Source organism: Mesocricetus auratus, unplaced genomic scaffold, assembly GCF_017639785.1.
Source record: "Mesocricetus auratus isolate SY011 unplaced genomic scaffold, BCM_Maur_2.0 Super-Scaffold_100676, whole genome shotgun sequence".
Lineage (NCBI taxonomy): Eukaryota > Metazoa > Chordata > Mammalia > Rodentia > Cricetidae > Mesocricetus > Mesocricetus auratus.
The window spans coordinates 171,634,159-171,650,147 of NW_024429266.1; the positions used below are offsets into that span (position 1 = coordinate 171,634,159).

The 15,989-nt window shown below is 36.4% G+C and overlaps 1 protein-coding gene across 8 annotated transcripts in view; it reads left to right on the forward strand.

Annotated features, from left to right (window-relative positions):
• The window catches only part of Grm7 (glutamate metabotropic receptor 7), an 886,003-nt gene that overhangs the window by 565,609 nt on the left and 304,405 nt on the right, over positions 1 to 15,989 (forward strand). For all 8 annotated transcript variants that reach the window (XR_005874148.1, XR_001196215.3, XR_005874149.1 and 5 more), the window contains one exon: positions 6,917 to 7,057. Coding sequence is in view for 4 of the 8 variants with exons in the window: in XM_040738573.1 (XP_040594507.1) it covers positions 6,917 to 7,057 (141 nt within the window). In the remaining 4 variants the exon portion in view is untranslated. The remainder of the gene's footprint in view (positions 1 to 6,916; positions 7,058 to 15,989) is intronic.

Sequence of the window (15,989 nt, forward strand, 5' to 3'; positions counted from 1 at the left end):
GTGGATCCTATATGCTCAACTGATCAATAATTTTCCATTTAAAATTCATTATCTTGTTATATTACATTTGCTAGAGAATTTACAGAGATAAACCAGTCATGATAATTTGGTATTATTCTTAAAAATGTGTTCAAAGATTTAGCATAAAGTTATATAAATCTTCACACAATCTACCATACAAACAAAATTCCATGACATCTTCCTTGAACAAACATGAACATTTTCCAAATACCAATATATTCCATATTAAAATTTTGATGAATTTTTATACCATAAATAACATTTTTGAAAAACTTTGTCAAAAATCAAAAAGAAGCCTGTGTTTGAATTTTAGGAAGTAAAATTCTCATGTGTTTGAACTACCAGAAGGTGTTCAGATTTAGTTGATGTGGTTTAGAGTCAAAGAATAGATGAATTCTTTTTACAAATGTCATATTATACCAGCATGTGTACAGGGAATTGAACTCCTGCTGTTCTAGACAAATACATGGGGCACATACCTTGTGTAGATGAGCCCTCAAAAGAAGGACTCTAGACAAGTTGCTCTTTGTAGGTTGTTGGAAGTCTGTCCTTAAAGAGGCATCCAGAGATATCAGATCTTGGTAAACATGGCTCTAAATATCCAAACACCACACTGTGGAAGGCAGATATTGTTTCAGAGGTACCTTGTGAGGCTCCATATATAGTTGTTGATAATAAATATTACCTAGCTCATTTTTTGAGCAAGGCTCCAGTATGGAAACTTACAGTCAGAAGTTTTTGTTTCTGAATATTGAACAAATAGTAGCAGCTAACATAGGGTGCTCAAATTTTAGAGACAAAAGAGAAAAACACTGACAGAAACCTGATTCATTTTAAATTGTCTGTGTATGTGTGTGTGTGTGTGTGTGTGTGTGTGTGTGTGTGTTGGGGTATCTTTGTGGGTATGTGCACATGAGCACAAGAGTCAGTGGAGGAAAGACTTCTCTTCAGATACCCCAGAGTCCCAGTTTTTAGGCAGTTATGTCTCACCCACTCTGAGTACATACTAGGGCAGTATGCTCTTAACCACGGAATCATCTCTCCAGCCCCCAAATCTTGATTCTGTAAGGCTTCTTTTTGATTTTTATGTATAAATAAAAAGGAGTTTATTTTAGTCTTCTTGTCAAGCTTTTCATTGCCAGGAATGCTGAAACATCCACCACTCTTGTAATTTTTTATAAGAAAGTGTAGCTTTGAGTTGCAGGTGTACCACCAAAAAACTGTCCTACTGTCCTACAAGGAATCATCCTGATTGTCCAGCAGTCACAACCATAAATTATTCTGAGCTCTTTTGAGTCCTATATAGAATAAATTAATTTATAATATAAATAAGAATAATTCAGAACTACTAATGAATAAACAATATTTGAAGAATGCACTACTGTTCCTATATTTCTGAAAGGCAGTCATGACAACCTATAACACTTATATCATGAAGATAGGGAACAGACTACACTAGGTAAAAATATCATGGTATTTACCTTATGACTTTTCAAGAGTTGATAACAGACTAAATTTCAGGAGAACAGAGGAAACTGTGATTAAAAATATATATCCACCAAAGCATTTAAACTGAAGCTATGGGCATAGTAAGTTATCTTAAGTGTTTCACTATTAACTTTTATATTTAAGTATAATATTTGTAAAGAGTAAGTTTGTCATAACAATTTCTTGGGAACATACATTCTTACTAAGAATATCTCATTCCTTTTTGTATTAAATTTAGTTCCCTACTGACTTAAACTGCAAAGGAGATAGACACCACAGTGGTAACACTGACTTTCAGGATTTATTATTCATGTCTGCTATGCTAGTGGAAAGCAGTTACATGAATATGCTTAGTATGCACAGTTCATATATAGTAATGAATAATTAATAGAATATATCTGTGATATGTTTTCACAGAAACCAAAATTACCTTTCTTAGAGAGTGGACACTCTACAAAGTTTTAATACTTTCAGAAGGCTGAATATCATATGGAATCTGCAGGTAATGTTGTAAAAAATATACCCATTCACACCTTTCTCCTCTCTTCTTGTGTGTGATTGTCTCCTATAAGGAATCAACAAATATATAAGCAAAGACTAAGGAAATGAAATTGTATCATTTGTGACAACATGAATTGGAGTTCATTGTGTTAGTTGAAAGAAGTCAAGCAGTAATTTCAGTCTTGCATGTATTATTCAGAAGTTACTATTTTGCTAATTGGAACTAGAATGATGATCACTTCAGCAGACACTAGGAATGGGGCACATTTTTAGAATAATGTTGCATAGCTTACTCTCGCTGCCTCATCCATAAACATTTCCCTTGGGTTGTTGTTCTTTGTGGAATAATTTCCAATGCAATAGATCTTGTTTGCTCAAAAATCATGACTGCTTACCATCAATCTCATCAGAAGATATAGTCAAAGAATTTCTAGCTACATCTCTGTCTAACTTTATTCCATGAGTTATGTGTCTTTATCTTAATTTTCTTTAGTTAAACTTTACAGAAATGCGAATTAGAAAAGCATATTTTAGTTGGGTGCAGACTTTGACCGTTAGGCTGAAAGTCAAAGTAAGAATATGCAGGTATAGGTGGAACCAAGAAGGGAGGCATGTCAATAAAACTCTACATCATCCCTGAGTGATGGATGCAGGAAACTCCCATTCCACCAGTTCTTACAACCATGTGATTGACAGCCATCCTCCCAATACAGCTTCCAAATCACTGACTCTTCTTCACAGTTGTCTACCTGAGGCTTCCCAACATATCTTGTGGATTAGATGATGAGTAATTCTTGAGATAGGATGAGATTACAAGTTGCTGATTGTTAAATGATTTTAAAAAGGTCTTTGTTTCCTGACAGTTGTGAAAGGCTACCTTATTCCTTGTTCCTTCTGTCGTGTTTCAGAGGTGTGGTTTTATTTCTTCTGTGACAGGTCCTCCCTGCTTTTCTCCTAGGGAATTTAGAGTTGCTTTATCATAGCATTTCCAGTATAGTTAGCTCTCCTCTTCTTTCTTTCTGTCCCTCCACCATCAAGATATCATACACACTTCCTCTCTTTTTCTGAGAACATTAGTACCCTTGTACATTTTCTCATATAACTATAAAGTAACTGATATTTGTGTTTGTTTGTATAGCTACTACAACTATGAGTATATAAATATGGATGACTTTTCTGTTTTAATATAGCTTGATGCTTTCCTAATATCCTTACATTTTTATTGGTTTAGTCAAATATTTTAAAAACATCCAACTTTATTTTTCTATTTGCAATGGAGCTTAAACACAGCTACAGTCTCAGCATAAGTGCACTGAAGTAAAAGAGATGCACCTTCCAATGGAAGAATGCCCCATATCCATCCTATAAATACAAGATGCCAGCATGATCTTCTGATTTTCAGAGGATCTGGGTTTCATTGTGGAACCAACATAACAGTTTAGATATTACGGACTTTGATAAGCAGGGTATTCTTTCAACACTAGCATAGGCTTCTTGAGCTGGAAGCAGGAGAGTAAGAGGAACTAAGAACCCTTGTACTCTTAGTTCTGGTGCTGTTTGCCACATAGGTGCATTCCAGGAATTGAAAACCTAGCACTCTTGGCTGTTGTATATTTCAGGTGTATTCACGTAAAGCCTTTTTCTGACCTGTGACCTGCAAATGACCCCCTGATAGTATTCCTCATATTCCCCTCTAGTGAGTCCTTCCTTTGCCCTTCAACTAGAAGGTCCAATTCCTGATAATTGTCCCTCCAGGTGGAATCTGAGGATCATCTTCATCTCCTCATTTCAAAGAGGATGGAACCAGATTATAACAGTTTGTCATGCCTGTTAAAGCTCTGTTCCTTCTCCTTGTTTAGAATTAGCATCCCAAATGATGACAGTTCTGCTGAACATGTACCGGTGGGACACTGGTTCATCCCAGCATAGAAAGAAACTTAACAATTGATATTCATCTGCCCAACCAAAGGAACAAATTCACACAAAGAATTCCATCTGCTTCATGTAAAATAATGACAGTTTTCCTTTAACAAAACTTTGATTATGTTTCCTTTGAATCAAAACTGTGGGAAGTGGTGCCTTGGGTTATATTTTAAAACTCAGGAAATACTCTTAATTGTACTGATATATGTTCAGATCATGTTTCTTCTGAAATTTAATAGAAATGGTGAGAAGTCTCATTTCACACACAAGCGGGGGGATGGTGGTAGGTGGTGATGGAAGTAAAATGGTTATTAGTTATTCTGATGTCTGATTCTATCCCTAAGTCTCTGCCCTACCTGGGTCACCAAATATCTTATATTAAGTATCCTGATTCTAATGGAAGATAGGTAGAATCTTTAGGCTTCTGACACTGTAATGATAGACTATGGTTAGGGATTTCAAAGAGTAGGCAGAGGGGAGGTGTTGTCTCACCTCCCTGTCAGAAACACCTTATAGGTTAGTAAAGAGCATTACAAAGTGCATCAAGTGTACTCTCAGGCACTATAAATATCTGGTTGTAAAAAGAAGATTTCCAAACATGTGGTTAGTTTTCTTCTTTCTTGGATGGAAATGAATAGAGTGACCTAATAAGAATCCATTTGTTTTCTCTCATGAGCTGATAAAGGGTGGAACTGGGTTGTCAGGTCCTGATTAAGACAAGAAAAAGCAAGGCATCAAGAAAAGCATCTGTGGATGGCACTGTGTTATCTATGTAACTGCCTTTTGGGTTTCTAGGAAAAGACCTGTGTTCTGAACCTGGGTTACCTCATCATGTCCGATCAAAAAATCATGTAATAAGTTGATAGATTTATCCATTTTATCACATGACCACATACATAATAGTTTACCTTCTACTTGTTGAACAATCAGATTACCCTGCAGTACTAATTCTTTCATTGTGGGACATCTTCTAGGAAAGAGGGAAAATGGCATGGTGTGTGGAACACAGCAAACTCCATATGACTTTTCTGGATCTCTATTGGGCATGGAAATTTCCAGAAGATGAAAGAGAAAATGGAAATTCAGTTTCCCTTCTTACTCAGTTAATCTTTTCTTCATTTCCCTGATCAGCTGTCCAAATTATTATGACACCAAAATATAAGGCTATTTTGTAGCATATGTGACAGATAATGATGTTTCAAACCAGGCACCCTGATATCAAATTCTTCTCAATCATCAATTCTCACTTTAAAGTATGACTCCAAATATTACCCACTGTTAGTGTTAATGTAACACCTAAAGAGAATATGTATATAAATTTTTGTCTGCTTTTGTCACTGTAAACATTGACACAATTTTTATGGCATATGGAAAATTTGGGTACTCTAAGTATATGTTAGTAGTTCTACCTTCTCTTATGATTCTTGTCCTTCAGCTTTCTATATTTCTGTATTCTTCTTACTACCACTAATGGCACTGTGAAAAGTGACAGAAGACATTGTAAAGAGCAATAGAAGGGAGGGGATGGTATCAGCTTCATTTCTGGAAATAGAAAAATGAATATAAGCAATTCAAAGTGTGGATGTTACATGTTTCTATGGTGACATTAGTGGACCTGGCATTCAAGACTAGCTCAGGTGATAGTCTGAGTCTAATCTTTGCTTCTTTTACACGTTGATTCTCTTAAGGCCTCTTAGCTTCACTGTAATGTTTAAGGTTACCCATTCCAGAAACAGCAGCTAGAGAATTGTACAGCATTTGGGCTCTTGAGTCTCTGCTAATGTGAATGTGTCATGAATAACATCAAAGTGACAGGTTTATTTACCCATGGCCTCTCTAAAACATCTTACTTCTCTTTTGACTAGGAAGCCAATTCCATAATGGGACAACACCAAAATAAAAAAGCCTTGAAGTGATACTCACTGACCAGTATAGCTGCAATAGCTGAGAATGTAGACTAGACCATAATGGAGAGATGGCTCAGAGGTTAAGAGCACTGACTGCTCTTCCAGAGGTTCTGAGTTCAATTCCCAGCACCCACACGGTGGCTCATAATGGTTGACTTTAGACATGTCATGATTATTTTCTAATCTTTTGTTTTCTCATGTACCAAGTGAGAATAATGGTAATAATTACTGCACAGCCAGCTCTACAGTAAGAACTGAAACTATCAGTTACTACCTGAAGATGACAAAGTTAATGTATTTATATCAGTAAATTCCCCTAATGCCACAACAAAATACCTGACCGAAGCAACTTAAAGAAGATCAGGAATCTCACAGCTGGAGGGGAGAGCCCATTATGACATGAAAATTATGGAAGCAGGTATTTCCGGAGAATGCTGGTCACACTCCATCCACAGAAACAAAGAGCAATGAGTGCTAGTGTTGAGGTTGCTCCTTTCTTCTTATTCTGTTCAGAAGCCCAGTCCATGGAATGCTCCTTCCCACAGTTAAGGTGGATCTTCCTACTTAAACTAATATAATAGAAATAATCACCATTTCCCAGAGACTTGTCACCTAGATGAGTCAAGACCCTCAAGTTGACAGTATTATTCATCACTATCATCAGCTTTGAAGACATTTATCCCTGGTTTATTTCACTAGAAATGCAAAACCATTTATTTACTTATAATCCCTAAGGTTTATCACAGTGAAAAATAAAAAAATAGTGTTTGTTGACCATACATCTCCCTTATTAATTGAATTGGAGCCTTTACTATAGTTTAGCCTGTGTGTGTGTGTGTGTGTGTGTGTGTGACAGAGAGAGAGAGAGAGAGAGAGAGAGAGAGAGAGAAGAGAGAGAGACAGAGAGAGAAAGAGAGAGAATTTGATATTCATTCATGTATTCTATTAATGGACACAAATAAATAAATCTTCTAGTCTACAACCTATTACTGATCCTTTTTCCCCCCTGTTATTTATTCTCCATATGGTAGCAGTAGTCTCTGTGAGATCTGACCTTCTCATTTAACTCTGTTTAGGGTTTGATGCTTACTTCACATCCCGCACACTTGAGAACAACAGGAGAAATGTATGGTTTGCTGAATACTGGGAAGAAAACTTCAACTGCAAGTTGACAATTAGTGGGTCCAAAAAAGAAGACACGGATCGCAAATGCACAGGTAATTTCATTCCCATTGTCCTCCTCCTGTGACTTTACGTGGCCAGCATTGAGGTGTCTGTATAGATGACAGAAGGAAGCCTGGCTGGAGATAAATTGAAAAAGTAAATTGAATTTTACTAGATTGTTCAGAAAATAGAACAGGAGCATAACTCTTGCAGGTCAAGGGAAATAGAGACAAGAATCTATTCTTTTCTGCCTCTCCATCTCATTGTAATTGGCATTTCTGCTGATCTTAGGATCTTGTTGCTTTAAACACTCCTGTTAATAAATATTAGCTCATAGTCTACCCAAGAGAATGAAGTCATTTTCACAAAAACAAAAGCCTGTAAGATATCCAGAACCAGGAGCAGTGACAACTGTTACTATCCATACTATCTGATCCAGTTTACAGAATGCTTGAGATTATAATAATAAGCATTCTTAATGATTTTACTAATATGTAAGTGAGTCTTTTGCTATTTAATGTATGCTTAAAATATTCACTGCTTCTCATACAAATCATTTGTATATGTGTTTGTAAGTAGATAAAGAGGAAAGTAGACATTAGTTTATTTAGCTATTTATAGTCATCTATTAAGTAATCTTTTTTTTGCTAAGCACTATCCTAAGCACCAGTGGTCTTATGGTAAGACAAGCAGCCTGGGCCTCTGCTTTCATTAGACATAGAATTTACTATTGGAGTAGGAGAAAGGCATTTGCAATGCTTCAGTGAAATTTTCACATAAACTAGAAGGTTTGAGCTTGTCTTACAAGAATATATAACAAAGGAATTTCAGTGTGTTGAAGGCAAGAGCTTTCTTCCAAAGTCTTCCTTGATGGAATAGTGCTTCATCAGCATCTGTAAATGGATCAGACAACAGCCAATTCATAAAGGAGAAAACTGTGTGAAAAGTCACTGATAAAGAATAGCATGACACAATTCTGTGGCAAGAGGATTATTAAAACTCTAAAGATTCAATGAATACCTCCCAAAATGGTGAATGAGCTTCATTCACTTTGGGGGAGAATATGAGTAACCAAGGGAGAATGAAAGTAGTAAGGCAGTAGCAGCCAAAGAAGAGCAAATACTCTTTTGTTTGATAGAATTTGATATTGATTTATATCTAATCTTGTATTTGATCTTTACTTTGAGTGCTGAATAACTATTAATGCTAAATAGAACCTAAATGTACTCTCTAGTATCCCTCAACATTTGTAATAGCTACTTTCAGGTATTCCGACACCCTACAGTGTTTACTCAGTATGTCCTGTCTTGCTTAAGGCAGAGGGAATGATAAGGCACTGAAGTCCTTGTCATACATGCATAAGGTCCAAAGTTCAATTTCTCAAACTCATATTAGAGAAAAAGCAAAAGTATGGTGATATGCATTTGAATCCCAGCACTCAAGGCAGAGGTAGAATTCTGAGCTTAATGACCAGCCATCGTAATATAAGGGTTGAGCCCTGGGCCAGTGAGAATCTCTATCTCAAAGTTTAAGGACTGTGACTAAGGGAGAATGAAATCCAAGGTTATCCTCTGGTCTTTACATATACACATACATATGAGTACATGCACACACACACACACACCACACAGAAACGCACACACACACTATATCTAACTCAATCTCTTTATCTCGCTATGTAAAGTCACCTGAGATACAAATCTTACTTAGTTTATCTTTGCAATCTAACTCTTTTTATTTTAATTATCTGAATGTTATAGATTGAGCCCCTCATTTAGTAATTTTTAATTAGGTAGAATATATATGGTACATAATACTTAAGATATCATGAAGGATTTGAGAATACGCAGAGCCTACTTTTCTCAAGAACGTTTCTATTAAAAAGAATATGTATGGTAGAGAAACCATAATAAAAATATTGCTGCAGAATCAATAGGACACATATATTGGAGGTATCATGGCTAACTAGAATGTCAGTGTAACCACATTCTCTGTTCAAAGAACAATATATAGCAGTGTTCTCAGAAACATGGCCATTCTATTGTTGAGGAGAAAGTGAATAAAATTGATTCAATGTTGACTAAACATAGGTGACACAAAGCTTTCAAGTGGAAACTGAAAAAATTAGGTTGACATCTGGATAATTTGTCTGTAAGACAGGGAACACTCAAGTGTGCGGCAGTATGCAGATTATGGATGACAGTTTGCAGAGTGTTTCTGACATCCAATGTTCTGTAGAATGGCTGGAGGTGGAATGAATTGTCAAAGTGGAACTTAGGCTTGTTCCTATCTGAGGCCAAAATTTGTCTTTTTGCATGCTCTAACCAAGAATGTTCTATGAATAACCACAACTCAGTGCTGAGTAAAGAGTAAGTTTCTAAAGAGCAAATATGGCCAATCCAAAACCAGAAATGGAAAAAGCATATTGTGCCTTTTTGTCATACTCTTCCCAGGGTCAAATTTACTAAATTACTGATGATCCAAATTATTCTTTTATTCTCTCTTCATACATTCTTTTTTATTAGGCAATGATTTCTCTAGGGAAAAACTAATTACATATTAGTTATAAAATTAAAATATACATAAAATCAGAATTATGAATAAAATTGCGTTTATGATAATGGCTTACTCAGTAGGGGCTGAGTAATCTTACAGTGACCATATGCACTCTGCAAACATTCAGAATCTGGTAGCTGCATATTAGGTGCCTCAGTAGTTCCAATCTGAGGGCTTGGAAGAACTGGAAAAGTCCCAGAGAGTTTCTGGTCTTCAGTTCATGAGGAAGTTCAAGCATACTGGAAGGTAATCTCTGTCAAGGATGGCAGTCATGGCAGCAGCAGCAGCAGCAGCCACACCATAGATGCAGTCACTCAGAAAGAAGCAAAGACAGGCAGCACTGCTTATTCCTTTCACCTCTTTCTATCTAGTCAACTCCTTGAAATGTGCCTAAAACTGTAATGTCTTCCCCATCAGAAAAGTCCTGGAAGTCACCCTCACAGACATATCAGAATCTACCTTGCATGCTGACAATGAAGTTGAATCATCATGTCTTTCTTTAAACCACCCCTGTTGGTAAAACATGGTCTAATAAGTGGGAGCAAATACTGTTACTCTTGTTTTTAGTCTTCAAGCTTGTGGATATAAATGCCCAAAATACAAAGGGTGCCGTGAGTAGTTTTTGTTTTTATTTGTTTTTCCTCCCAGCTCTTTCCTTTTCCAAGCCTGTTGCTTTGGTAGGATTTCCTAAACATTCTTTAAAATATCTTAACAGTTAGATACACCTCAATCTTGGAAATAGAAAGTGGTAGGAAAAGTTATGCTGATTGATAGTCTAGAGGAAAAGAGGAAGTGATGGCAATAAGTTATAGGCAAGTCCTTGAAACCTTGATAAGCCAACTTAATTAAGGACCATGGAAAGCAGCAGGAAGCATTTGTGGGCTTTGGGAAGGATAACCGCTTGATATCTCCATTTTGTAACAGTAAAGAAAATGAATGTGTCAGAAAGAAGCAGCTACATGAGGAGACCATGGAGTTATCAATTTGACATGGTAAACCAACAGTGTAGAGACAGTGTGTATTTTTGCATGAGGACAGGAAAAAATATCAAAACCAGCCTCCTTCATCCCTTCCTGTGTTTGTACACTGATAAAAAATTGAGTCTTTTAAAATTATGAAAGTGAACATGCTTAAAAACTCTTTCTTTTCTTTTGTTCTGTGTAGCCTCTTAAACTGTAAGAAGTTCTATTTCTATATTAATTCAGGGCAGACCAACATGGAGTCCGCCATCTCATGAATTTTGGTAATGAAGAGTGAGACCTGTAGCATTTAAAGAAAGCAGATTGCTTTTCTAATTCTGCAATGAAAGCTTTGGATCACATACAAGAAAAAGGGCTTTAAAAGGAAAAATAATGGTTGAAGAAATTTGAGAAATAGAGAATAATCTTTGCTCCTGTAGAATTTTGGGGGATTCTAGGGTATAGACAACCTTAAAGCAAATATTTTGGAAAATATCTGGCCACCTGTCCCATAAGTTACTTGCATTCATTTGACATATCTATAAGGCAAACTAATATGGAAATATTAAGCTACACAAAATAGGGATGTCCTATGATCTTTTATTGAAGGATTAATCTCTTACATGAGAAGTCAAGAAAGCCAAGAACCAGAGAGGGAGGACTGATGAGCATAGGGGTCAAGACTGGGCTTGTTTAACCCACAACAACAGCTGACCTGAACAAGGGGGAGCTCTTGTACATGATACAGATGGCTGGGAATCCAGTATGGGACTGATCCAGACCCTCTGAATGTGTGGATGTCAGTGAGGAGACCTTAGCAATCTATGGGGCCTTGGGTGGTAGATCAGTATTTATCCCTGGCATACAAATGGACTTTGGGTGCCCATCCCATAATGAGAGATGCTCTCTCATCCTGGACTCTTGGGGGAAGGGCCTAGGCCCTGCCCTGGATGAAATGACAGACTCTAGAGATCCCCCTTTGAGGGCCTTACCCTCCCTGGGTAAAGGAGTGGGTATTGTGGGAGGGGGAATGGGGATTGGTGGGAGGGTGTGGGAGGAGGGGAGGCAGAGTGTGAGGGAGCTGGGATTGACATGTGAAGCAACCTTGTTTCTAATTTAATTTAAAAATAAAAAAAAGAAAATTTTTAAAAAGTAAGTCAACAAGCAAAGGTATGCATGGTGCTCTCCAGGACACAACAGGAACCCAAAGAGCAAGCTTCTCCTCCCCCTAGCTCTTTTATCCCCCATATGTTGTATGTACCTGTGGCCACTCCTAAATGGGCTTGGTTAGTGCTATGGGTACATAAGATCTCTCCCTACAGCAAGCAATACTTCTTCTTTGATCCACATCTTTAAATTACTCCAAAGCTCTTGAATATGCAATCTTGATATTCCTAGCTCCAAAAGTTTATCATCTTTCTCCTACTATCACTTGTAATTATTTTCTCTGTTACAAGCTAAACATTGGTAGGAAGTAAACTTTTACATGATTCTTTTTGGCTGATGTCCGAGAAGTGAATGTGTGTAAAATGGTGCAGGATTTTGTAAAACATAGAGGTCCCATATGATAGTAGTCACTGTAATTTATGATATTTTATACTAGGGATACATTATCCCTTGGAGACAGTGTTAGAGCCACAAATTAGGAAATCAAACCTACTAGATAGTTCAATAAAGATCGTTGTCCTTTATCAGCAGAAAGAGCATATGAATTTTGTTTACTAGTTGTACATGTGGCTCATGATCTAAATCCAGCAACTATACATGTTTCCTCCTAAGACTTGGCACAGTACTATTAGCATCATAGTCCAAGTCTGTCCAAGTCTGGTCATTCTGAGGGTGATGGTTCTTTGGAAAGCCTAAGAAGAGAAGAAAAATGAAATGATGTCCCAGGAAACAAATAAGGGCAATCTCCAATTAAGGGAATGGTTGTACCCATATAGTTAATAATTTTATAATCAGTGAAGTTAGAGTCTGCCATTAAGGCCTTACCATGAGTGTACCTATGAAAGTATGGACAATATTACTTAACTTTTCAAAGCCATTATTCATGCTTAATATGAGGAAGGAAGAAAAGCTTCTGAAGCTGCTATGGGGATTAAATTACATAATTCAAGTGTTAAATGTGAAGTGACATTAGCACATGGTCCCAATTCAGTATGGCTAACAATTACTCACCATTCTGACTAAATACAATTGCCTGTGAGGAATTCATGGTTATCTTACTTATGTGAATTCTGAAGAAGAGAAGGTCATATATAAAAGTTCAACAGGAAAATAAAACCAGAAATTTGACTAAATACAAGGGTATAGACAGGAGCATTTCAGGGGCACACAGTCCATGATGCTGTACTGACATGCTAAAATGTTTACAGACAGGCATGAAGCCATGCTAAACTCTGAGTGGAATAGAAACTCATTGTCAAAGAAGTGCAGCATCACAGCAGAGTGTGGATCCAAGTATTATCTGGCACTGAACTAACTAAATACCTCATTTCCCAGATTTTCCCCCATTTTAAGCGAGAAGTGGTGTAATTTCAAGGTCTCCCTCAAATATGTCCTTCCCATTCAGTACAAGGTTCTAGGAATCTGAATGTGTTTACCTGTGGCAGCCATAAAAGCATATATATCTGTTGAGTCTTAGGGATCACACAGAACATTTGTCTAACTAACATTACTGTTCTGACAGGTGGCACTTGTACACATTGATTCATCAGAGTTATCTCCTCACTGAAAGGAACTCAGCATTAAGGAATCCATCACCCTGTGAAGGGTCAATTTGACTGTTAGAAATTTATTTTCATTTGGATATGGCAAAGGATGCGTGGAAAGAACTTACTGCCACCCCCTGTAGTAACTCATTGTCTCTTTTTTTGTGTGTTTTCTAGTCACACAATAAAAATTTCATATTGACTTGTCTCTTAAACAAGTATCCACTATGCAAATATAACAAAAGTTGAAGAGTACACATCATTGAATGCCTACTTTTTCGGTTTATTTATTTTTCAAATCATCTAACTGTGTGATTCTGGTTGGCCTACTATTCTCATTGTAGTGCAAGATGTAGGCAATTCTGCCTTAGCCTTCTTTGTTCTTGGGTTATAGGGGTGATCACTACATTTGCATTTGAATTTTCACATGGTATAGTCAGAATCCTTAAGTTGTGTTCTTCTCAAAACTAATGGTTTAAGAAAAGTCTCTTTCCTTTAAAGAGCTATTAATAAATGAGATTAATGAATAAGTCCTACAAACCCTGTCATTTCTAAGATCTCATTCTTGATGTAACTGAATCACTATCTGTAGACTTTGTTAACAAAACTTTTAGGATAATGAATGACATTTAAGTAAACTAAGTGTGCTGAGAACATATATACAGAAAAAATTTGTGACTGAACTACTTAGTTTTCTCTGTCATTTTTCCCTTCAGTCTGAGTTGACCTTTAGTTACTATATAGATGTTCCATGGTGGCACCTAAACTATATAATATGATAAAAAGTCCTTATCAAAATATACATAGATAAATAACATCTAACTCTTTAAAATTTCAAGAAGACTTTTTGAAGCTCTTTTGACAAGACACAATAGAAGTATATTTTACTCTTCCTTATTGTTTTCAGTAGACTTTTGATACAGATAAACTGTGAGCTACTCTTTATGCTCATATATGTACATATTTCATGTTAATGGTTTCCTTCATAGTTTTTAAACACTTGACTCATCTGTCAGTTTTGTTTAAAGTCTGTTGCTGGCACTTGAATCTTCTACCTACCTACCTTCTACTTTTGAGAAAACTGGAAACATGTCAGATTATTATAATTTTTTGCAATTTACTTATTTAATGACAAGTATTAAGAACTAAATATCTTTGGAATATCACATAAATATTAAGACATACAGCTTTAAACTTGGTGTAGCATTTACAGCAATTGCTTGGATGACTGCCTGTGTGGTTTTGACAGATGAGGTGGAAGTTATCTTATGATTCCATTACTCTCCAAATGTAAATGAGATGAATGGGACATAGGAAATCCCCACTGGTCTTAGAAAACCTCTAAATCCATTTGAAAACATGGAATACTACATGGAATACTGAGTAAGTCTTCTGTATGTACATAAAAGATGAGTAAGAGACCTAGACTTTGGATTCCCATGTATAATAAATAGTAATAATCATAATTTAATTCTGCATTTATTCATGTGTTGGAGTGGAGTAAAAAATGTGCATGCAATGCATGCTTCTGGAAATGGTAGGCCAGTGTTTGGTATCTTCCTCAAAGACACTCCTAATTTTTTGAGACAAGATCATACACTGATTGGCTTCACTGACTGGAGTGAACACAGAAGATTCATGTGTCTCTACCACCCAAGTGCTTGTGTGACAGGCCTCTGTGTGACCACACCCAGCTACATTTTTTCACCTAAATGTTGGGGCTCTGAACTCACGTCCTTATGTTTGCAGCAGGCACTCCCCACTGAGTTACCTATATAGCCTATGTCCTGCCAAATTTGCACCTTTAATTTTCATTCATTTATATATTAAAGTATATTTCCTTGTATTATTTCAGAGACAATAGAGTTTTTAAGGAGTTTATGAACTAAAAGTTAATTAACCTTTTCTTGTGATAACATATTGCCAGCTGTGACCATGGTCAAGTAGTCCATGAATGGATCAGAGAGAAGAGGAGCTGGAATAAAAGCAGTCATTCATGAGTCGTTACTGATCATCACTGAGCAACAGTGACCAATCTCTATCAATATGATTATGAATGCATGAAATACAACTTTGGATTCCTTTTCTTAAATTAATTTCATTTCTCGCATGTCAGTTTCAATGTTCCATAGGAAAAAAATAGATTCTCTTTACATTCTCTCTTTCCTCTGAAGACTGGAATCTTCCTATGACTGCTTTCTATCTACAAACTGGACTCTAAATCTATATTATCTGTTTCTGCCCTTGGTAATGAAAACATGAGAGTTGAATTCCTGGTATGAGTACTGGGTTCTATCATACTAGGCCCCAGTCTGGTTTTGAACATTTTAGAAACCTTCACATGACTATTTTTGGGAAGTTGAAGACTTGAAACTCTTTCAAGAGCATATGCCCACTCTTAAGTTTCATGCATGTCCTCAATCATTCATTTCCAATTTCCAGTAGCAAACATCTTTGCAGAGGTTGGAAAAGGAGATAACTAGAGTTCAGTTGGGTCTGCATAAGTCTTTGATATATGGTTTGCTTCCTGAAACTTTAGTACATTCAACTTTGAAGTACAGAGCCTAAAGTGTATCAGAATGACCTTTAAAACATCTTTTTTTATTTTTATATCTCTTCTTCTTTTGTGCTCTATTATATCCAACCTTTCCAAAAGAGTTGAGCTGAGAATCTAGTATATAAAAAATGAAAAGAAGAACAAAAATCTCATGCACAAATATAACACATTATTGTATTAAAATATGACCACATGACAACAA